Raw genomic sequence first — 24180 nt, 5'->3', positions numbered from 1 at the left:
ACCCTAAACTTCTTCAACAATTATCCATCCTAGGTTCTCGCTAATTCATGTATAGGCAACTGTCATAAAGGAGTGCTAAAACTAATTCATGTTTCACATGTTTCCCAACTCACTGACTCTTCCACGAATCAGACTCAGAATCATAAACAAAACCATCACCAGTTGTTCTGCCTCAGCAATTCTATATCAATACATTATACCCTCGCTTGGAGCTAGTGAAACCACATCAGTGCGTCTACCCAGGGAGCTCCAATTATCTTATCAAGAACAATCCTCAACATCCACCAACACCAGCATGAAGGGCCTCTCAGTTGTACAAACACAAGCAATACAAGCAAGTAATACACAAATAAGGTACAAGTAGAACAAGTAGCACATAATCAGGTAACATAGCATATATGATGTAGAAATCAAAAACAAATAGGCAAACCCAAACAATTCAAACATATGCAAATGATGTATGCCTGCTCTATGGCTGATGATATCATCTGTCGGTTATATAGCCAACCCGACATGTCCTGGTAGCTAACCATTGGACAGAAACACCCCTTGCGGAGCAAGTAGGTTTGAGCTACAACCCCCTTGCTACTACCCGCTCAATCCAGAGCCAGTGGAATAACCACTACTGCGGCTACTACCCAGGCGGGTGTTTAAAAGCTCAACCTAGAGCGGGTGGATTCACCACTACTGCCGCTACTACCCAGGCGTCACAATCTCTAACCTGGAGCAAGTGGGACGAACCACAACCCTTGCTACTGCCCAGGATCTCAGAATATACATTCGTTCAGTTTAAAAGCAATCATCATTGTTATCAAATCTCAAACATTAACCTGGAGCAAGCGGGACGAACCACCACCCTTACTACTACCTAGGTATCACAAATACATTCATTCAAAACTCCATAATTAAACTCATTTATCATAAACATTCTCATACCCGGAGCAAGTGGACAACGTCACTGCCTACTACCCGGGTTCACACATCACATTTCAACATTTCCCATTATTATCCATGTAACACATTCATTCATTAATCATATATGCATTTAAACTTAGCCATAATCAATAACGGCTTTGCCATAACCCGGCAATAACTCATCCATCCGACTCATGGTTCAATCAAGAACCAGCCACTTATCAATAAATATAGCCCTTCGACTCATGACATACACGGTACTTCCACTGTCATCCTCCATATCTCATATAATCATCTTTGATCATTATTGATCATAACTTTTTCCTTTGCTTCATTCGCAAGTTACCACGTCCCCTAGCTCCTTTCTCATTGCTAGGCATATCATAATGATTTAATACATAAGGGGTGAGATCGGAGGCTTAGAAGTATGAGATTTGGCTTTTAAAACTCAAAAATCAACTTTGGCATGAAAACAGGGCCACGCGTACGCGTCCTCCACGCGCATGCGTGGATAGCCACAAAGCTCATCGACGCGTATGCGTCATTCACGCGGACGCGTGGATTGAAAAATAGCCAAACGATGCGTACGCATCAGCCACGCGTACGCATGGGTGCACTTGCGCCCCAGGCACAAAACTGGCACAACTCTCGGAAAAATGGCTGGGCATTTGGTGCAGCGCATCAACGCGCCCGTGCACACCACGCGCACGCGTGGATGGTGCCTTCTTGAAGAACGACGCGTACGCGCCAAGTGCGCCTACGCGTGGAGTGTTATTCTGCTAAAATTTTTTTAAGTTAAAAGCTGCAGAATTCACAGATTAAACCCCCAATCTTTCAATGGACATAACATCCTCGTTTTAAATCATTTTTCGCCCGTTCTTCGAACGACATGGACATCCCGGATCCAATTTTATTTCTAAATGCGTTTGGCACAAAACAGGGATCAGGAGTCCAAGTTATGTTCCGTTAAAGTATACCCAAAAACTATATTTTCATACAAAACTACAAAGTGTCATTTTCAAAACAAGCCATTTTCAACCCTTTTCAAAATCAACCAAAACATGTCAATTTCATCCCTTTTTGAAATCAATCAAAATATACCAAAAGCAACATCAAGCCTCCTCAACTCATGCATTAACACCTTACCACAATTCACAAAACTGCCATATAACCATTTTTACCCATTTCAAACAAATGGCTAAATTACAAACACATTAACATGTCATACATCCTTCCTCATCCCAATTTCCAACAATACTATTTCCAATCAATCATCATTATACATAAGCAATATCATACTCACTATCACATGGTTTCACCCACAAATCAACCTTAATCATTCCTCAAGTATATATCACAACATACATATCTCTCATGCATCATCATACCATCAAGGCATCAATAATCATAATCACATATATGACCACATAATATATCTCAATCAAAACCAAACATACCTCATCTATATAATTTCACCCAAAATTACCAAATTCCACACTCAACTCCTCAAACCTTATTATTCAATAACCAACCCAATCATTCATATATTCATTATCTGAGATTCATCCAATCACTTGTGTCATCATACAATGCACATATCAACTTACCTTCCTTACTTCTTTTCGGCCTCCGGCCTAATTTCATAATTTAAATGCATAAACCACAAATCAATACTTATTACCCATTACATCAAATTCTCAATACACCAAGCATACAAGGCCACACAATTCTCAACCCAATCATTAATTCACATCACATACTAACTATACATATTAGCACCAACCATCTACACAATCCAAACTTAATCCTAGGGGCATCTAGCCTAGAAATTCTCATCACACCACACGGTACTTAAATGAAACTTAAACTGTACCTCTTGTAGCCAAACTAATTAAGCCTCTTCTATGGAAATCTCCACCAACCCTTAGCTCCAAGCCTCACCAAAGCTCCACAAGCAACACCAACCCTCCAATTGTGCATCAAAATCACCAAATACACTAACATAACTAATTTCACATACATACATCAACCTAGGACTCATAAAAATGACAAATCACAAGGGTTTGAGCACTTCTTACCTCAGCCCATATGAAGTAGGGATAGAACCCGCTTAGAATCCATGTTGAAGTATTTCTAAACACCAAAAATCACAAGATTTCAACACTAACTATCCAAAAATATGTAACAGTGGGAAATTTCGAAAATTGGACAAAGATAAATGAAATACTCACCACAAAACTTAGATAGAATTGTAGAGGATAAGAAGAGCGACGCATGACCGCAAACGGCTCGTCAATCGGAGCTCCGTAGCTCAAGTTATGGTGGTTTGAAGATCAAAGAGAGTTAGGTTTTCTCTCTTCTCTTCTCTCTTCTCAATTTCAGCGCTCCAACCCTTCCTTTTAGGGTAAAATGAGCTGAAATGCTCATAACTAATGTTTATATATATTGGGTCTTAGACCCACTTAGGCCCAGTTCACTTATTTTTGTCCGTTGGCCCAATTTTGGACCAAAACCTTTAAGATTAGCGCTCTAAATCACACTTCAAATATTTCTACCTCCCCTAATTATAATTCTTCATTGCTTAATCTTATTTACTCATAATCAATTTTCTCAACTGCAATACCAGACAGGTCTCAGTCGGCACTGTCGGTCAAAATTCCACTGCGCACTTTTACGCAGGAAATTATGTTTTCTGACTCGGAAAAATTTACTGAATCCAAATATCATATTTAAATCATCAAATTCCAATTGCCAAATCTTTCAACCATATTCGCTCCTATTTAACTTATTATTTAATTAATTTCGATTAGACTGGGTATTACATATTGCCTAAAAAATGAACAAAGTATATGCTGTGTGTTGCAAATACAATTCACTCATTAATCAATTATTACGTATAAAAAACATATTTAGTATTTTATAAAATTTTTATCATGTAACTGTACACAGTATATTATATGTTTAATTATTTAAATGAAAAAATTATCTAATTAAAAATATATAATATATTTATGTATAAAAATATAATACGATAATAATTACAATATTTATCATTTTAATTATTTACATAATGATTTAAAAAATTTTAAATTAGTTAACAATGAACACTAAGATTACTTAGTGAAATATTCAGTAGTTTCTATACTATGTATAACAATTAAAAATAGAACAATATCAATTCAAAATTTGGAACTACAACAAATAAAAAATATAAAGCATAAAAAATAAAACAAAAACCATATTTTTACCAATAGAAAATAAACTCTAAACAATATAGAATAAAATTAATTATTGACTTTTTGTTTTTTTTGGGTGACTTTATTGACTTTTTGTTTGTTTTCAATTACCAGTAGATTAGTGTTGTCATGAATATACGAAGACTTCAGAATAAGAAAGAAAGAAGAATTTTCAGCTGTATAGAGAAACTTTCAACCATATATATATTTTTTTCTTACATTGGACATGCTTTCTCTAGTTCTTGAAAAAAAAAGACTTAAATAAATTATTTAGGTAAAAAAATCTAATATTAAAAAGTAAATAAAAAAATTTAAAAAATATTCATTAAAACCAACATTAAATTTTTTTTATTGAAAATTTAATACTTTGTTCTTTGAATTTCTTGAACTTGGTTTCAAATATCAGGTGAATAACAAAATAAAAAAATTAACATAATAAACATATAATTTAGTAGATAATTTCATGATACATAACAACACAGTCGTTTTCATAGATAAAAAATGGATATATATGAAAATATATTTGACAAGGTTGCAAACATTCCATTAATGATATTATATTATGCAAATCAATAACAAAAAATTTAAAATTTTTTAAGAAACATTACAATAAAAAATAGACCTTATGTAAAAATAAATCAATTAATTAAAGTTAAAATTAGAACCTTGAAAAAATGAAATAATACTGTCTTTAAGTTTCATGTGTTATTTTCACTATCTATAAAATTAGTGATTAATTAATTAAAATTTTACGCAATATAAAATTTATAAGCATACAAATTATGAAAAATAAAAGAAAAATAATTAAAAAATTGTAAAAACATCACCAATTTATAACTTATTTTCATTGTAAAATTTGTCTCAACCACTAATTCACAATAGTTCATCTTCGAATATTAGAGAAACTATATTTAATAGGTCAATTCGGTTCTCATCATGACTAATCCAAATTTTTCCCCTTTCTTTTGGATTAGTATTATTTGGATTAGTATTAAAAGGAATTTGAATCAAAAGAAAACCTATTATTTGGTAAACATCAATTTATAAAATACAACATCAGCTTATCAGAGAAATAAAAAATTAACAAAGTACAGAATTTAAACACAAAATAAAACTAAATGAATTAGCAACTATGATAAGAAACAAAATCCATTCAATTGAATTAGAATACAACTGACAATGATTAGTCTTAGTATAAGTTAATTTTTTTCAAAATAAAATAAATCAAACTCTAAACAAAGAAAAAGCACCCAAAAAGTCAAGTGGAGAGATTGCAAATAATTAAAGAGAAATACGAACCAAAAAGCCAAGTTCAATCAAACAAAAAGAAATATACGTAATGGATCAAAAATATATTTGTTATCTATATGTATATACTCAACCAATAAGTCACCAAAAAAAATATACTCAACTAATACACATTCAACTTTCTTTTTAATCATCACTAGTGAAAAAGAGAATTCAACAATAAAAATAAAATTAAAGAATTATTCAACCCATAACAAATTCATAGATTACTAAACAATTATCATTAACCAATTATTGTTTTAAAAACTCAAATCCAGAAGCTAGAAGCACAAAACAGAGAAAACTGCACCTGTGGAACAAATCCAACGCCGGTGATTCTGGAACAGAGCTGCGGGACGGAGAAACGAACGGCGATGGTGGAACGGATGGTGGAGAACTGCAACAACCATCACTCTAATCATCAAGGCTCCAACTTGTATCGGAGATGGGAGTGATTCAGCGCCTGGATGGAAGCCACGGAGACAGCTCGCTGGCGTTGACAGAAAAGGACGAGAGCGAGCGAGGATGAAGGGAGGAAGATAGCTGTGCCATTGTGTGGTTTGTAGGGTTCCTGGGTTGGGAGAGCAAGCACAATGGGAAAATGGGAGTCCAATGCATCTAAACGACTGTGTTTTGCAGTTTTGCTAAATTAATAAGTACTAACTCTATTGCTTACAATATTTATCATTTTAATTATTTAGACAATGATTTTAAAAATATTTAATTAGGTAATAACAAAGAATAAAATTACTGATTGAAATATTCAAAATATTTTATATTATGTACACCAATTAAAAATATAACAATATCAATTCAAAATTTGAAACTACAAAAAATAAAAAATATAAAGCACAAAAAGTAAAACAAAATACATATTTTTACTAATGGAAAATAAAATCTAGAAAATATAGAATTAAATTAATTATTGACTTTTTGTTTCTTTTCAATTACCAGTATATTAGGGTTGTCATAAATATACGAAGAGCTCAGAACAAGAAAAAAAGAAAGATTTTTTAGCTTTATAAAGAAGATTTCAACCATCTATATCTTTTTGTTATATTGAATATGTTTTATATAGTTCAAAAAAAATACAGTAAAAGAAAAAATTATTTAGGTAGAGAAATATAATATTAACATAGTAAAAAAATTTTTTGAAAGATATTCATTAAAACCAACATCAATTTTTTTATCCAAACTTTAATACTTTGTTCTTTGAATCTCTTCAATTTGGTTTCAAAACTCAAGTGAATAACAAAATAAAAAAATTAACATAATGGAAGTTAGGTTTTAATTAGCTGCATTGTTTATAATATTTATCATTTTAATTATTTACATAATGATTTTAAAAATTTTAAATTAGTTAACAACAAATAATAACATTACTTACTAAAATATTCAATAGCTTTTATACTATGTACACCAATTAAAGATATAACAACATCAATTCAATATTTGAAATTACAACAGATTAAAGATATAAAATATAAAAAATACAATAGAAAACATATTTTTATTAATAGAAAATAAACTACAAAAAATATCGAATGAAATTAATTATTAACTTTTTGTTTCTTTTCAATTGCCAGTTATCACGAACATACAAAAATTTTAGAACAAGAAAAAAAGAACAAATTTTCAACTTTGTAAAGAAGCCAACCATTTATATTGATTTTTCTTACATTGAGTATGTTTTCTCTAGTTCCTGAAAAAAATAAACTAAAATAAAAATTATTTAGATAGAGAAATCTAATATTAATATACTAAATAAAAAATTTTTTTGAAAAATATTTATTAAAAGCTACATCAATTTTTTAAACCAAAATTTGATACTTTGTTTTTTGAATTTCTTGAACTTGGTTTAAAATATGAGATGAATAACAAAATAAACAAAATTAACAACGTTTAACGAAATTAAAAGTATACAATATATACTAATATATACTACTAATTAGAAAAGCTGCTGGATTTCATTTAGTGTTGTACCTAGAAAGTACATACATATATATAAATAAACTGCATAGGTGCAAATTTTAAAATAACCTAGAATCCATAATCTGCCCATATCACATCATTTACATTAGACACTGTGTACAATTTCTAGCAAAGTACAAACAAATAAAATGATACTACGAAACCATACTAGTCTTTGGACACAGCTCAAAAAAAAAAGGATGGGACACAGACATCATCTTTATATCTGATTGAAATATTGGATTCAGTGCATATAAGTTAACTACTTCTTAGATTAATAAACTATTTCACAGCAACACCAGCAGCTCTATTAACATCTCAAACATCACGGTTCTTGAGAACCTTGGAAGTTGGGCCAAGTTTCTCATCGGCAACATCATCAAAAGATTTTTTCAGATTTTTCTTAGCTTTTTTACCCCTTGGAGAATTGGAAACATTCTCTTTCTTGATCACATGAACAGGGGATCCATCAAGAACAGTAGAAAGTACCCTCTACAATGCAAAAGAATAAAATGGCTGAATAAATGAAACAGCAGAGAACACACAACCATATAAATTACCATAATTTTCACGGGAGGAGAATTCAAGAGGCCCTCAATTTTCAGACTGTACTCCCCATCAACAAGTACACTATCATCAACACTTTTCCCTGTTTCTCTTACAATATCAATTTCAGTATTTATATCATTCAATCCAGAAACTTTAGCACCATTTTCACCAAGAAAATTAATCAAAGGCCTGCAGTTTGTCTTCATATTTAAACAATTTCCATCAGCAGTGATACCCTTATCCATCACTTCACAAGGCTCCCTCTTGTCAACAATACGTTCATCCTCACTTGAAGGGATCTTTCCCAACTTACCATCCTAAACACAATTTATAAAAAAATAAATAAATAAATAAATAAAAGAAAATCAATCGAAAAAAAACAATAAGAAACAATAAAAAACAATAAAGAAAATAAAAAACACGAGTTTGTAGATGCAATCTTCAATGGAGTACGCTCATCATTCACATCATAGTTAGGCAACTTAAACATGAAAATAATAGTAGCATCATCACAAACTCTTCTCACACGAAAAATTTTAAAATACTTGTCTGCACCAACACTCTTAGTATCTATCTTAAGGAGCAATTTTTTACCCACCAATTGCTGGAACATCACAGGATAACTATCTCCACAAATAACCTGTGAAATAATTTGAAAACATGGTTCTTAGAGGAATCAAGGACAAAATACACACTCAAACACACTCAACAAACAGTTATACATGGTAGAAATAGATCTCAGTCACTATTAAACTCAACAACAGAAAAGAAAAAAAGGGAATAAACCATACACTTGCATCCTTCTGAACTTCTCCAAACAGATCAGCACATAATTTTTTTAATAAGTAAGCAGCCTCACGATCGAATAACACAAATACACCATGTCCATTATCATCCTCAACAGCTATTTTAATCCTATATCTGACCATCAAAGAATTACCCAATAAAAAATTTAATACAAAAAAAACAACAAAATAACTGTAATTAGGAAAATGAAACAAGGAGAAATAAACAACAGCAGAAAAAAGAAAGAAAAAAGAAAAGAATATCACACATAAAAGAATAAACACAACGTACATAGGAGTCACATTGGTAACATAGTGCTGACAAAAATCACAATAATATGCACCACCTTGAGGCCGAATTGACTTCCTACAAACACAAGCTGAATACCACCAAGGTCCCTCATCCACAATAGATCTCACAAAACCAAAAACCACAAAAGACCCCTCCTATCATAATATAAAAAATAAACATTGAGATATGAATGGAAAACATAAACTTCGTATAAATTTTTCATGAAAGGATATCTAAGTCAAAATTGACCAAAGACATGGAAAAAATCCAATAAACCTCGTTGTTATCATGAAGTCGTCAATAGTGCATCTTCTAGTAAGCCGCATAAAATCATCTTCCAATGAAACATCCTTACCCTCATTAGCAATAAACAATGGCTGTGTTCCATTGATACCTTGGTCAATCATACTAATCATCATAGAAGAATTACAGGAAAAAAGGAAAAATCAGTTAAAAAAAAGGAAAAAAAAAAACAGTATCAACAAAACTTAAAACACGAATAAAGAGAACAAACTGAAATTATATTAACCAAGTTAAAACTATAAACAAAAACATCAATCAACTAAACATGTCATCTAATAAGGTACTATCCAATAACCTGTTTTTGAAATCAACTACTTCAGACAAATCTGGATTAAAGAATAGCCGAGTAGCATGCATAACATTTTGGAGACCAACTTATCCTACAAAACACCCAGCTAAATAAATAATAGATAAATAAATAAATAAATAGTTAAAAACAGGGAATTAAACATAAAGCAAAGAAATTTCAGAAGAAATTGGGAAGCCTAAACATTATAATATTGACTACTCCTAAAGAATTTAACTTTGGCAAGTTGGATCACAACAACTGGCTGCTCCATATAGCCAGAACCTAAGAAATGATGCACTTCATCCACATACTCCCTAAACAGAGCACATCGTATTGTCAACCTGAAAAAAAATATTTATTGAAAAAACTTAGATCCATTAACAATTCAACATAAAACACCAATAAAAACTAAAAGACCAGTTCTTAACATAAATAATAGTTAATCAATGCAAAACACAATCAACATCAGGCAGAAAAAAACAAACTCTTTTGAAGATAACTCAAGAACGATCATCTTCATCACTTTCGCATCTTTCACATACTCTTTCTCTTCACCAACAGAAGTCAGCAAACCAATAACATCTATCCAAAAAAACAAACATCAATAAAATCACAGTTCAAAAGTCCACACTTCCATAAAAAATCAGCCAAGAAAAAAGGCAACAAACTGAAACAAAAAAAATGAAGGGCATAAAGAAGATTTAAAGTCACCTACCAACTAAGTAAACGTAATTTTCAGTCATTTTCAAGAGCTCATCAAAGGGACAGAAACTGAAAGATGTCTTTGGGATATCATCATCAGGGACAGGAATAATAGTTGTACGGTTAAGAAAAACCAACTTAAACTCATGTTCTGCTGCCCTATAATTGTCTTGGTTTGGAACAACACTAAAATATGACATTCAGTATGTTTGACCCTCAATAATACTCTCTTTAAACCTATTTATGAGCTGCTTCTTAACAGTTGTTTGTATTTTGTTAGACTGCACAAGAAAACAACAACAAATTTAAAAAACAAAAAATAGTTACAATGAAAACAACAAAAGATGAAAAAAACCGTAGATAAAATCAACCCAAGACTAACATTGAACAGCCACTCACATCTCCATCAACAAGAACAATTTTCATTGAATTTGCAACATCATAATTTTCAAAAAAAGGAACAATCCAAGTTCTTAGTACCCTAACTTTGAGTCTCCATGCCTCCCTTGGAGGGTGGATCTTAGAAATAGAATCAAATGGAGGAGGCATTGGCTCAACCACCAAACACAATAGAAAAAACTAAAAAGATAAATACAAACCAGAAACAAGGGATTTCAGAGAAGGAATGACGTGCATTGAACCATACAACCAAGGAGTTCTTTTTATAGACAAGCTAAAAAATCACCAAAATATTTGAATTTGAATTTGAATACCTCAAAGAAATGGTAGAAAAACATGTTTCACATAGCATACATCATCTATTACCTATTACACACATATCCAGCAACCACAATCAAGAACACATATGCTATCCTTCCTGCGCAACAATTAAATAAGAAAGGACACATTCCAATAAATTTCATAGAATCATAATAATTATAAAGTAATAGAATAGTATATCCTAAAACCCACTAACATCTAATCTACTTGAACATATGTGCATATGCATATGAGGCACACCCAAAAATACCTATAATGTAGTCATTGGGAACAAACTGAATAGGAAAAGACATCTATTAGCATATCTCACCTGACTAAATTCCAGAATTTCAGATGCATGGAAAGAAAAAATTAAAAAAAATAAACAAAACATAAATATATCAATCAACAAATCAATTAGAGTAATCAATCACAGACAGAATGAAAATAAAAAGAGCAGCAATATCAAAAGAACATTAAAATATTCTCAAATAAATTAATTAAGCATTCAACCTAAATATATAGCATTCAATAGAAAATAGTTAGAATATCATTGTTAACTTATAAATCAAATCAAATCCAATATAATTTCTTGGATAATGTAGTTCTAGTATAGATAGTAACAGTATATCTATACATATATTATATTAATTTAATATTAATATATCAAGTAAATTATAGTTCATTGGCTTAGTGATTAGATAGATACAATCTATACCTAGAATTTAAAAAAAAAACTCAAAAGAAGCGAAAATCACAATCTGCCCCCAACTTCATAGACCAAAAAAGTTTATTTGACATATATAACACCTAGTAATAACACAAAAAAAAAGCAAATTTTACTTAGAAATAACAACTGCCCTCTCAATTACGTCAGTCATCACGTCAACCATCACAACAAACAACTAAGACCTATGAAAAGCAGTCAACACATGATCCATGATGTAGGGTGAGAAAAACCTAACATAAATAAGTTACTCCATTTTTTAACTAATATTTTATTTAACAAAAAGTATTTTTTAAAATTAAATAACAAGAGAGAGGTATTTTACAATTTCAAATAGAATAAACTTAAAAAATTTAACAGCTCTATTAAATAAAGTACAAAGTTCTCATTTTGATATTATTGTGACATTCTTCACCAATTTTCAAGTTATGGATGAATGAAGAGAACAGAGTTATATGGACTCCAACTCAATTTTTTCCATTTTTTTATTTTCTCCAATAAATCAAACAGTAAAAAATTTTGTTTTCCACACATTCTATCTTGTTACACTTTCTTCTTCCTCATATTCCTCCAAAATAAATAATATGCATAAACAATGAATAGAATACATTAACAAAAATAATAACTATATTAAATTAAATTCATATTGAGAGAGAAAACACATTGAATCACCGTTTAGTCCTACCTCAATTGAAAAAAAAGACGATTCAACAAATCTAATACTATTATAGAGTGATAAATCTAAAAGAACACAAAAGAAGGGAAAGTCACAAGCTGCCCCCAACTTCCTACACCAAAAAAGTTGACTTGACATATATAGCACCTAGTAATAACACATAAAAAACAAATTATACTTGAAAATAACAATTGCCCTCTTAATCACGTCAGTCATCACATCAACCATCACAACAAATAACCAAAACCTATAAAAAGCAGTCAACACACGTGAATTTATAGGGTGAGAAAAACCTAAAATAAATAAGTTACTAACTTTTTTAACTAATATTTTATCTAACAAAAAGTATTTCTTAAAATTAAATAACAAGAGAGATGTATTTTAAAATTTCAAATAGAATAAACTTAAAAATTTTAACAGCTCTATCAAACAAAGCACAAAGTTCTCATCTTAACATTGTTGTGACATTTTTCACCTATTTTCAAGTCATAAACGAAGGAAGAGAAAAGAGTTACATGGACTTCAACTCATTTTTTTTCTTTTTTTTATTTCCTCCCCTAAACCAAACAGCAAGAAATTTTGTTTAAACCAATTCTATCTTGTTACACTTTTTTCTACCTCATATTCCTCTAAAATAAATAATGTGCAAAAACAATAAGTAGAATAAATTAAATAAACAATAAAATTATTAAATTAAATTCATATTGAGAGATAAAACACATTGAATCACCATTTACTCCTACCTCAATTGAAAAAAGAAACATTTCAACAAATCTAATACTAATATAGAGTGATAAATGACCATACAGTCCATTCATAGCAAACTGAATTTTTTTTACCTCATAATAGACCTCCCACACATAGACTATTAACCTCTACCAAATCCATATAACAAGAGTACACAAGTCAATATAGGTATATAGAGTTATTGCATACCAAACAGCACACTCAACTGAACCTAAGAATTAGATTCTAGAATTATTTAAAATGTAATTTTACATATATAAGAATTAGAAAACAAAAAGAAAAGAGATCTTATTGGGAATATCAAATATCTTTCTCAATCACATCAATTATGATATCTAAGATGAGACACGTATAAAAAATAAACAAAGACATCACTCAGCATGGAAAATAAAATAAAAAAATAAAACAGACAAAACAAAATAAGTATACTGCTATACTTTGGAAAAACCATTTTCTTGAAAAAATTGGAACACATTATAAATAAACCAAATATCATAAAGCAGTAAACCATAATGACATGAGCATATAAAAAAGAAGAGAATAAAGAACTATACAAAATATACAAAGAGACAAGAAAAATCCTCTGATCTTGAGGTAATTGAATAAACTTTTCATTCATGTATTAAACCAAAGAGTAATATTAGACCCACTAACCACAAAAAACTATAAAATGGAATTTTCCAACCACCTTAAATACATAGCATGCATTAAACAACAACCAAGTTATAAGATTGAATTAAATAAGCGTAAAATCGTTAAAGAAAAGCTACATTATTGACAATCAAAACAAAAAATAACGATAAAATTATTTCTAAGTAAATATATCTTCCTAAAGTAGTAATTGTAGACAAGAAAATAAGGAAGTGATATCATTGGGAGCTTATATCAAACACATGGTGGACAACTTTGAATAAAAAAAGATTTTATGTTTCTTTGCATAACCAACCCACACACAAGTTTCAATATTTTTTTTACCTTCCTGTGATTAAATGTTTCTTATCAAAACAAAACTTAAGGAAACCTTGAAGACACACATATAAGTTCTCATTTAAGCAATAACTGAAAAAAAATAAGAGTGAACAAAGCAACACAAAATAGAAAGGGACAACCATGAAAAAGAAAAAGGAACCAAAACAGAAAATAGCCAATTAAAATCAACAAAAAACAGAAAACTACTGTTCTCTAATATCATCTTCAGCACCACCTCATATATTCAAAAGAACCGAACAAATGATAAAAAGGGAGAAAAATCAAAATTTGAAGACAAATTAAGATAGGATTGCAAGGGAATCAAAATACGAGAGGGGCAACCAATGAAAACTATGGTACCTCACCTGGCGAAACTCTTCGAAACCCTCGCTTGTGACCACACAGCTATGGAGGAGGAGTCTGGTTAGTGTTGAACCCGTTATCTCCGTAACCGTCACCATCCATCGGAAGAGACAAGAAAAATCCTCTGATCTTGAGGTAACTGAATAAAATTTTCATTCATGTATTAGATCAAAGAGTAATATTAGACCCACTAACCACAAGAAACCATAAAAAAAAGAAAAAAATATAGTATTAGTAATACAAAGCAACAGTTCAAATAATTAGAAAAAAATAAAATCAACATACAATTAATCATACTGATTGTGAAAAAAAAGCAACATGAACATTCGAAATTGTATACCACTCAAATCAAGAACACATATAAAATTGGAACTAAAAGAAAACTCAATTCTTCACATATTCACTTGAATCAAGAGCATATATAAAATTAGCACAGTTACACAGTAGCAGATTTACAATAAAATTCAACCAGAATGAAACATAGTCAATTTTTTCCAACCACGTGAAATAGTGGAGACCAGAAAAAAAACCACAAGAAAAAAAATATCACAATCACAAAAGAATTTGAAAGTAGAAAAAAGGCATTAACTTCATACTAATAGTAACACCAAAAACACGAATAAGAAAATCAATTGAAATTAAAATACAAACAAAGTCTGGAAACTACAACAATCATCAAGACACAATGTGTTTAAATAGTAAGAAAGAATAACACAAGATTCTTTCATTGTATCAAAGTTTGAACAATTTTCCTAAAAATAGATACGAAGAAAAATTATTTAACTTAAGGTGGTGCTAGAAAATATTTTTTTTCGAACCCAGCAGCTAATGGATGTCCACCCAATACTTACCACCAATAGAGATTTTGAGGACCCATTCAAAATGAAGTTCCTCAGTAACCCACGTAAGCAATACACAATTTCTGTAACCAACAACTATAAATATCAATTTTCTACTAAAAAATATCAATAATCTACCCAAAATTATCAAAGAATATATGAAAAATACATCACCTTAACCACTTGAGACAGCACTACAACAGCAACAATTTGGACCAAAGCAGATGACAGAGACACAAGAGAGAGTATAACAGCGAAAAGAGAGATTCTCTGAGAAAGTGAGCAAAGTTGTAGGCAGTGCAGCAAATCTGTTCGTCTACAAAACAACTCAGTCACAACAAAAAAAAGACACCAAAATATATACATTAGCATAAAAATACCATACATGATGAACAATGGCAGGCTAACACCATTGACCTTTAAATAATTTTTCTTATCATATCCTTGGTCAACCTCCCAATCCACCAATCAAAGTATTAAAAGATATAAAACACTTAATTGATATAAAATAATAAATAATAAAAAACAAACTGACAAAAATTCTGAAGAAGTAAAGTAAACACAATTACACAGTAATAAATTCAAAATAAAATTCAAATAATTCCTTGCAAGACCCGTTCTTCCAGCTACCCAAAACTATCCAAGCGAAAAGAACCAAATACCCACTAAAAAAAATAAAAACCACAATCCTAAAAAAAACAAGCCACAGGAGTAACAATTAATGGTCATCTTCATAATCAACAATATAACTAATATAAACACTGAAAAATCATCCAACTCAAAACAAGAACTTGTAAACATCTAAAAAAGTGGATGCAACACAATACCTTCCCAACAACCATAACTAACACACAAAAAGAAACACACAAACAAATAAAAATTAAGACAAAAATCGCAACTCTCAAATAAAATCAAAATATAAAAAAAGACATAAATCTTATACTCACAGTAATACCAAAAACCACACATAATAAACCCTCTTAAATTAGACTACATACAACAAATGGAAGATCAAACAACCACTAAGAAAAAAAGATAACATCTACAATTAAAAATAAATGGACTTAATATTAAGCTAAAAAGAACAAACAGCCAATAAATAAAACACCTGAAAATTCTAAAATCCGGGATTCTTTAAAATCATCTACATCAAAGAGGCGTTCGTTTGGAAAAATAAAGTAATACTTCTTTAACTTCATGAAGAGTTCTGCACTTTGGTCTCAACCTCATAAGAATGGAACAAAAAAAAAACACACACACACACTATTAGCGATACAAAGCAACAGTTTAAACCATTAGAAAAAAAATCAAAATCAACACACAATTAACCACAGTGACTATGAAAGTAAATAATAACATGCACCTTCGAACTTGTTTAACACTCAAATCAATAACATATATAGAATTAGCACTAAAAGAAAACCCACTTCTTCACATATTCACTTAAATCAAGATCATATACAAAATTAGCACAATTACACAATAGCAGATTTAAAGCAAAGTTCAACCAATATGACACATAGACAATTTTTTTTACCACGGGAAATAGTCAAGAGAAAAAAAAATAATCACAAGAAAAGCAAGACAAAAACCACAATCAAACAGGAATCGAAAATAAAAAAAAGCATGAACTTCATACTAATAGTAACGCCAAAAAACACGACTAACACAGTGGATGAAACACAATTTTTCCGTAAGAGCACTAACTTACACACAAAAAGAAACAGATACCCAGATAAAAATCAAGACAAAACCCCCGACTCTAAAAAAATTCAAAGACAAAAAAAGACATAAGTTTGATGCTTACACTAACACCAAAAACCAGACACAATAAACCCGTTCAAATTAAGATACATACCAAAAATAGAAGATCAAACAACCATCTTGAAAAAAAGATAAAGTCTAAAGTTAAATTGGGAATGATTTAATATTAATCTAAAAAGAACAAACAGCCAATAAACCAATCACATTTACAACCAACACATAAATTATCACACACAAATTTAGCTAAAAAGAAAATTTAGTAAAAAATACCTCAATAACACAACAAAAAATTTCCCCAAGAGTTCTGCACTCTGCACTCTGGTCTCAATCTAACAACAATGAAACAAACTATTAAAAAACTATGCAGAAAATTATAAAATTAAAAATTAACCAAAATAAAAAACTCCAATAATTTTCAAACAGAAAAAATAAAATAGAATTTATCTTAAAACACAGAGAATCAAAATAGTGGAACCCAGCAGCTAATAAGTGTCCACCCAAAACTTAGCTACCAATAGAGATGTTGAAGACCCATTCAACATGAAATTTAGCATGAAATTGCTCAGTAAGCTAGGTAAGCAATAACCCAAATCAGTAGCAAATTAACAAATAGTAGTATTGACATGTACAATATCAAATCAGTAGCAAATAGTCCAAATCATTCAATTGCACAGTAATTCAAAAATATGGTACAATTGAGTTCAAAAGGAAATTTAGTCACAAATACCTCAATAACACAATAAAATACTTTCCCAAGAGTCCTGCACTCTACACTCTGGTCTCAACCTAATAACAATGAAACAAACTATTAAAAAACTACACAGGAAATTATAAAACTCAAAATTAACCAAAATAAAAACTCCAACGATTTTCAAACACAAAAAATAAAATAGAATTTATCATAAAACGCAGAGAATCAAAATAGTGATTTAAAATAACAACCCTCTTCCAAATAAACTTTTAATTGAATAAATTCAACACTATCACACTGATCATAGTCAATCTCAAATATCAAACCAAACTACACCAAGAAGAAATGATAATTAGATGAAGGGCAAAAATATCACAACAAAAATCCCTCCACAAACTTAAAAATCATAAATAAAACCAAAATCACATAAAGTCACAAACATTGGAAAAAAAGGGAAACGAACTCTTGTACGACCTGTAGTTCCTGTGCAACCTGAAAAAAGACCAGAATCAGATGAAGGGCAAAATTAAGACAACAAAAATCCCTCCACAAACTTAAAAAATAAACGAACTATAGAACAAATCAAAATCACAGAAAGTCACAAACATCGGGAAAAAAGGGAAATGACCTCTTGTGCGACCTGTAGTTCCCGTGCAACCCGAAAAAAGACCAGAACCACCTCACCGATCGGCTCCCATTAACAGCCGCTGAATAAGCTAGGTAAGCAATAACTCAAATCAGTAGCAAATTAACAAACAGCAGTATTGACATGTACAATATCAAATCAGTAGCAAATAGTCCAAATCAATCAGTTGCACATTAATTCAAAAATGATGGCACAATTGAGCTAAAAATTTTTTGTCACAAATACCTTAATAACACAACAAAAAATTTCTCCAAGAGTTCTGCACTCTGCACTTTGGTCTCAAACTAATAACAATGAAACGAACTATTAAAAAACTACGCAGGAAATTATAAAACTCAAAATTAACCAAAATAAAAAATTCCAACGATTTTCAAACAGAAAAAATAAAATAGAATTTATCATAAAACACAGAGAATCAAAATAGTGTTTTAAAATAAAAACCCTCTTCCAAATGGAGAGGAGGAAGAATAAGAAAAAAACGAAAGAAGGGTTACGACCTCTTCTGCGACCTGTAGTTCTTCTACGACCTGAAAAAAAGGACCAGAACCACCTCGCTGATCGATTACCGTTGACAGTCGTTGAATCTCTGGCGCCATCGAGATCCAAATCGACCCCAACGAACTTCCATCTTCAGTGAAAAAACGGAATCGCCAAGGAGCCCGAGCGGCCGAGCGAGAGGCTAACGCTCTATGAGGTTGTGGACACCACCGACAGAAGAGGCGTCGCTCGTGACGGAGAAACCATGGGAGGACGAAGAGGAGGAAGAATAAGAAACAACAGAGATAAAGCGAAGGAAAAAAAAAAGCACGAGAAAGATCCTAGAGCTGGATACACCGATCCGAACAAACAGAGAAAGAAGAGGCAAACAAAAGTTAATCTGGGGAATACAGAGGAGGTGAATGGGGTTTCAATGAGAGAGAAGAAGAAGATAGCGAAAAGGCAAGAGATACCATATAATAGCAGACAGATAGAACAACTCATTATGAACTGTCTGTGGGCCCCATAAGATGAAAATTTCCAATTAAAAAAAATTTAAAATTCCCAAAAAATACCATGTCGGATATGATTCGTCCACTATACCATTGTTATATAGATATGTTGAAAATCAATGACAAAATTGACAACTAGACTGCGAATTAGACCACACTATAGGGATGCGGTAGAGCAGGTGTTTGGCCCAAAAAAAAAAATAGACGAATAAACCATCGATTTTAATATTTAGTTTCTATTAACAATTTTTTTGACAGAATGGCAATTTGCCGGAAAAAATTATCGACACTCACGATAGCTGTCGATTTATAGCGTGTTTCTTGTAATGCCTTTTTTATAATGTTAACATTTTGTTTTGTTTATATTATTAATTTATACCTTCTAATATCGGGGAGGGGATACCAAGCTAAGAGAACATTAAAGTATCATAATGCATATAATAATATTAACCAAGATCATTTAAACACGCCTTGCTCTATTCGAAATATGCGATCGCAAGAAAAAGAAGAAATACATGTTTATGAAGAGTATATGGCACGAGCAGCAGCAATATTGTTGATTGGAGTAATTATTTTTGTTCTTGCTGAATTTCATGAAATAATTCACGAAAGACCTTATTGGTATTCATCTTCTTATCTTGTTTCACCTCGGGGTAAATCTTTGCAAGACTGTATTGGAAAATGCAAATTTCGGTTTCTTGCTCACTCATCAGAATTGATGGACCGGTGCATTAAGGTATGTTATGCTCAGTGGGGCAAGAAACGGACGATCCCCAAAAAAGGAGGCTGAAAATTTGTAATTCTTTTACTTTTATATGAGTATATTATTAATATATAAAGATGTTTTTATTAGTTTAATTATTTATTTTATTGTTAAAATTATTTTGAATTTATTTTTATTTTAAATTTTAAAATATAATTGTTATAGGTAATAATTTTAGTGATTTATTTGTTGCTTAACTATTTAATTTTAACAAAAAAAATACAATGATCAATCTTTTTTTGTATCTTAAAAAATACAATAAATTTATTATTCTATTTACTTGTTTTTTTTTTTAAATTGTTTTTTTAAATTAAAGATAATAAAAAATAAAGTTAAATATACTATTTTTAAATGTAAATAAGATATAAATTAAAAGATTTAATCGTGCAAAAAATTATAATTATTATAACAAAGAAAGTAAATATTTTTAATATTATACTAAAAAAACAAATTCAACACATTATTGTTAGCCTTACATAAATATTATTAAAATTATTATTTAATATTTTTATAATGTAAACAATAAAAAAAATTAATTATAATTTTATTTTTTAATTGAATTAAATTAATTACTATATTTTGATATATTAAATGACATATTTTAAATTAATATATATATAATTATATTCGGTTATGTATGTGTATGCATGGATACTTGTATGTTTAGAATTTTTGCCACCATTTTTTCTGGATCTGCAGGGTTTAGGGTGATCGTGGTCTTCCAAACATTTTTAAAAGTTTTTGGTAGCTGATAGTGTTATTTTAATCATATATATTAATATTAATAATAATATACTATGTGTGTATTAGTCTGATTTTCTTTTATCTCTCAAATTTGTTTTTAAATACGTTGTGAGCATAGTTATTAAAACAAAACCTTCAATCGATCCAATTAAACTATTAGTCCTAATTGGATTAATAGTTCAATTAATAAGTCGCTATAAGTTATTGGTCCAACTATTTAATCAGCTCGTAATAATTAAATAAATATATAATAATAAAATAAAATTTAAATAATAAGACTAAACAAATAATTTTATTATTTAATACAATATTATTAAATTATATATAAATTATAATCATTTAAACAATGCGTTCATATAATATATATGATTATTAGTATTTTTTTGTTTTTTACAGTATTTTTTAATCCGACAAATTAAATTTTAATTTGTCGCGGATCTAAATTCTATTTAAGAGCCTGTCATTGACCAATAAATTATTACATTACATACACAAGGCGAAATTTGAACTCTCATATGTAGCGTTTGTTTTTAGAGACAGGACGGAGACATGGACAGGACATATTTAAAATATGTTTGGAAGCAGAGACATGGACACGGAACACATTGTCTCCGAGACAGTTTTTTATATTTTTGTGTCTATTCTTTTACGAAGGACAATGATGGACACGGGATTTGGAAGAATGTACACGGACTCCTTTATAAATTTTGTTTTCCTTTTTATCCATAGATATTTTTTATTATTCCACTATTATCCCTTCTTATTTTTTCTATAAATAGTCTTAAAACTTTTGAAAAATAAATATTATTAAAGGTAAAATTGATCTTTTAAAATGTTAAAAAATAATTTATAAGTTGTAATTGATTTTATATAATTAAAAAAATCAGTTTTTAGATATAAAAAATTGATTTTCTAAATAAAAATAGATTTTTATGTACAAAAACTAATTTTTTTCATGTAAAAACGGATTTTTTTAAAAACTGATTATTTATTTACAATTAATTTGGCTTATTAATCTAAACAAAATTTTTTATTAATCAAACTCAGAGCTATTTTTTATTAATTTTAATCATATGTATGCCTACATATTAATAATAAATTTAAAAATAAAATAAATATATTTATAATTTTAATTTTAATATAAATATTATTATATATTTTTTATTAAAATTTTTGGCCACTTCAAATATTTTTTCAAGTTTCGTTTGTACTCCTACGTACTCTCATTCTCTATTAAATTAGTTTGTAATTGATGTAGAAAATTTGAAATTATATGGTTATTTTAGTAATTTCATATAATATTTTAGTCTTGTCCATGTGTATTCAAACATAATACTGAACATTACATTAGTGTCCTGTACATCGTATCCAAACACAATATACAAATAATAATTTTTAGTATCTCCATCTTATTGTCTCGGCTTAGTGTCATGTTCTATCCTATCTTTGAAAACAAACGCAGCCATACTTCACTATTGGTACTTATTAACACAAGAATCGGATTGGCCTAGCAGAAAAGTGAACACACTGCTGTAGCTTTTAATTTTTTTTTGAGAGAGAGAATTGGTCGGGCCATTTCTACTGCGCTCAACTACAGCGTGGTTTTACCATGTACCTGCACGGGTTTTTGACCCAGTTGGACTAAGACAAGTGCCAGGTCTGGCTTAATTACTGGAGAAAAGTCTACTCTAATTATTTGTGTAACCACGAGCAACCAATCTATCTTGGTGTCGAACAACTTGTCCTTGAGCATTCTCCTTTAGTTTGTGTAGGTGAATTATGGCTAAAATAATTTGAAGTAGGAATTTGGCAAGAGAGAAAAAAATGAAGAGAAGAGAATGAAACTAAACTGTATATGATATTAAAGAATTTTGTTGTTATTGACTTATTGTACAAACACTGCTGCTTACTATTTATAGAATTGTTAGTTACACTTATAACAACTCTCTTCTAACTAACTCTCCCATGCATATCAATTTCAAAACCAACAACTACTGTTTATGATAAAATAAATTTCAAAAAAAAAATAATAGTAACATTTTGATTTTTGTCTGAATAACAAAGAATATATTCTCATTCTTTTCTTCGTCGTTGTTCTTCTTTTTGGCGCCATCGCCTTCCGATCACTCCCTTCACTTCCCAAATTTTTGTCCAAATTATAAATGGAGTTTGAGGAAGATATGTATGCATAATGCGAACGACCTTGAATCCCTCGAACTTTGTTTAATTTTTTTCTATATTTTTTAAGTAATTTAAAAAATGTTTGAAAAAAAAATATTCAAATGCATGAGTAATGGTCACTTATGAAAAAATTGTACATTTTGTTATATTGAGATTATTTTCAGAGGATTAAAATGATAATTTTTTTAAAAAAAGGGCATTTTGTCAAAAATTAAAATTTTCTTAAACTAAAATGATAGTTTAATCCCCCTTGATATTATGGTTTTTTCCCCTTCTTTGCGGCCAATATTTTATATTTCACATCGTCATGGGATGTCTATATCATATAAATTCTTACACAAGATCAAGTACCATATTATTATATAATAAGTATCATTTCTAAAAGCTATTTGAATTCAAGAGGCAATTTAAAGCTTAATAAAAAAACAAATTATTTTAAAACAACACTTTTCTACAACGATAACAGTTTGTTTTGTTTACTTTATCAATTTATAACGCTTAATATCGGGAGGGGACACCGAACTAAGAGAAAAGTATCTTAATTCTTGAATCATAATGCATATAATAACATGAACAAAGATAATAAACACGTATAAAATTAAAATCTGCTCTATTCTAAATTTGTGATTGCAAGAGGAAAAAAAATAGAAGAAATAGTGAAATACATATCTATGAACGTTATGACACGAGCCGCAGCAATATTGTTGATGATCGGAGTAATAATTATTTGTGTTGTTATTACTGAATTTCATGAAATAATTCGTCAACAACCTTTGACTTCATCTTTTTTTTATATTACACCAAGGGATAAATCTTTGCAAGAATGTATTGACAAATGCAAATTCAAGTATCTTCTACACTCATCAAATTTGTTTCGTAGGTGCATTAAGATGTGTTATTATCAGTGGACGAAATAAATTAAGGATAAGAGAAAAAGTTAGTTTTGGGTCAATTGGTTTTTTAACTTTTAGTTTTGGTTTGGGTCTTTTAACTTTTGTTGTATGGGTATTTTAACCCTTTAAGCTTGTATTAATTAGAGTTTAAAATCTTTCA

At 29.8% G+C, this 24180-nt stretch overlaps 1 protein-coding gene across 3 annotated transcripts; it reads right to left on the bottom strand.

Moving 5' to 3' along the window:
• Positions 1–7484: 7484 nt before the first annotated feature.
• Positions 7485–19639, bottom strand: LOC112728433 (uncharacterized). 3 transcript variants are annotated; one of them, XR_011874260.1, is made up of 15 exons: positions 18676–19639; positions 18433–18520; positions 18279–18296; positions 17841–17899; positions 17384–17442; positions 15524–15665; positions 15362–15432; positions 14513–14649; positions 10113–10209; positions 9863–9968; positions 9634–9718; positions 9312–9443; positions 9036–9190; positions 8750–8879; positions 7485–8275 (listed from the first exon to the last, which is right to left on the bottom strand). XR_011874260.1 is itself a non-coding variant. In XM_072220591.1 (8 exons), exons 1-4 carry the CDS (start codon positions 10527–10529, stop codon positions 9650–9652), a joined length of 459 nt encoding a protein of 152 aa, XP_072076692.1. In that variant the 5' UTR covers positions 10530–11862; the 3' UTR covers positions 7691–8275; positions 8750–8879; positions 9036–9190; positions 9312–9443; positions 9634–9649. The 3 variants fall into 3 exon arrangements, 2 of the variants coding, with proteins under 2 accessions (XP_072076692.1, XP_072076694.1); XM_072220591.1 differs by lacking the exons at positions 14513–14649; positions 15362–15432; positions 15524–15665; ... (3 more) ...; positions 18433–18520; positions 18676–19639 and adding an exon at positions 10343–11862 and having other exon boundaries at positions 7691–8275; XM_072220593.1 differs by lacking the exons at positions 7485–8275; positions 14513–14649; positions 15362–15432; ... (4 more) ...; positions 18433–18520; positions 18676–19639 and adding exons at positions 8336–8598; positions 10343–11862.
• Positions 19640–24180: the final 4541 nt, after the last annotated feature.

Source organism: Arachis hypogaea, chromosome 2 (assembly GCF_003086295.3).
Source record: "Arachis hypogaea cultivar Tifrunner chromosome 2, arahy.Tifrunner.gnm2.J5K5, whole genome shotgun sequence".
Classification (NCBI taxonomy): domain Eukaryota; kingdom Viridiplantae; phylum Streptophyta; class Magnoliopsida; order Fabales; family Fabaceae; genus Arachis; species Arachis hypogaea.
The sequence above is the reverse complement of the archived record's forward strand: the minus strand, read 5'-3'. Positions and strand labels throughout refer to the sequence as shown.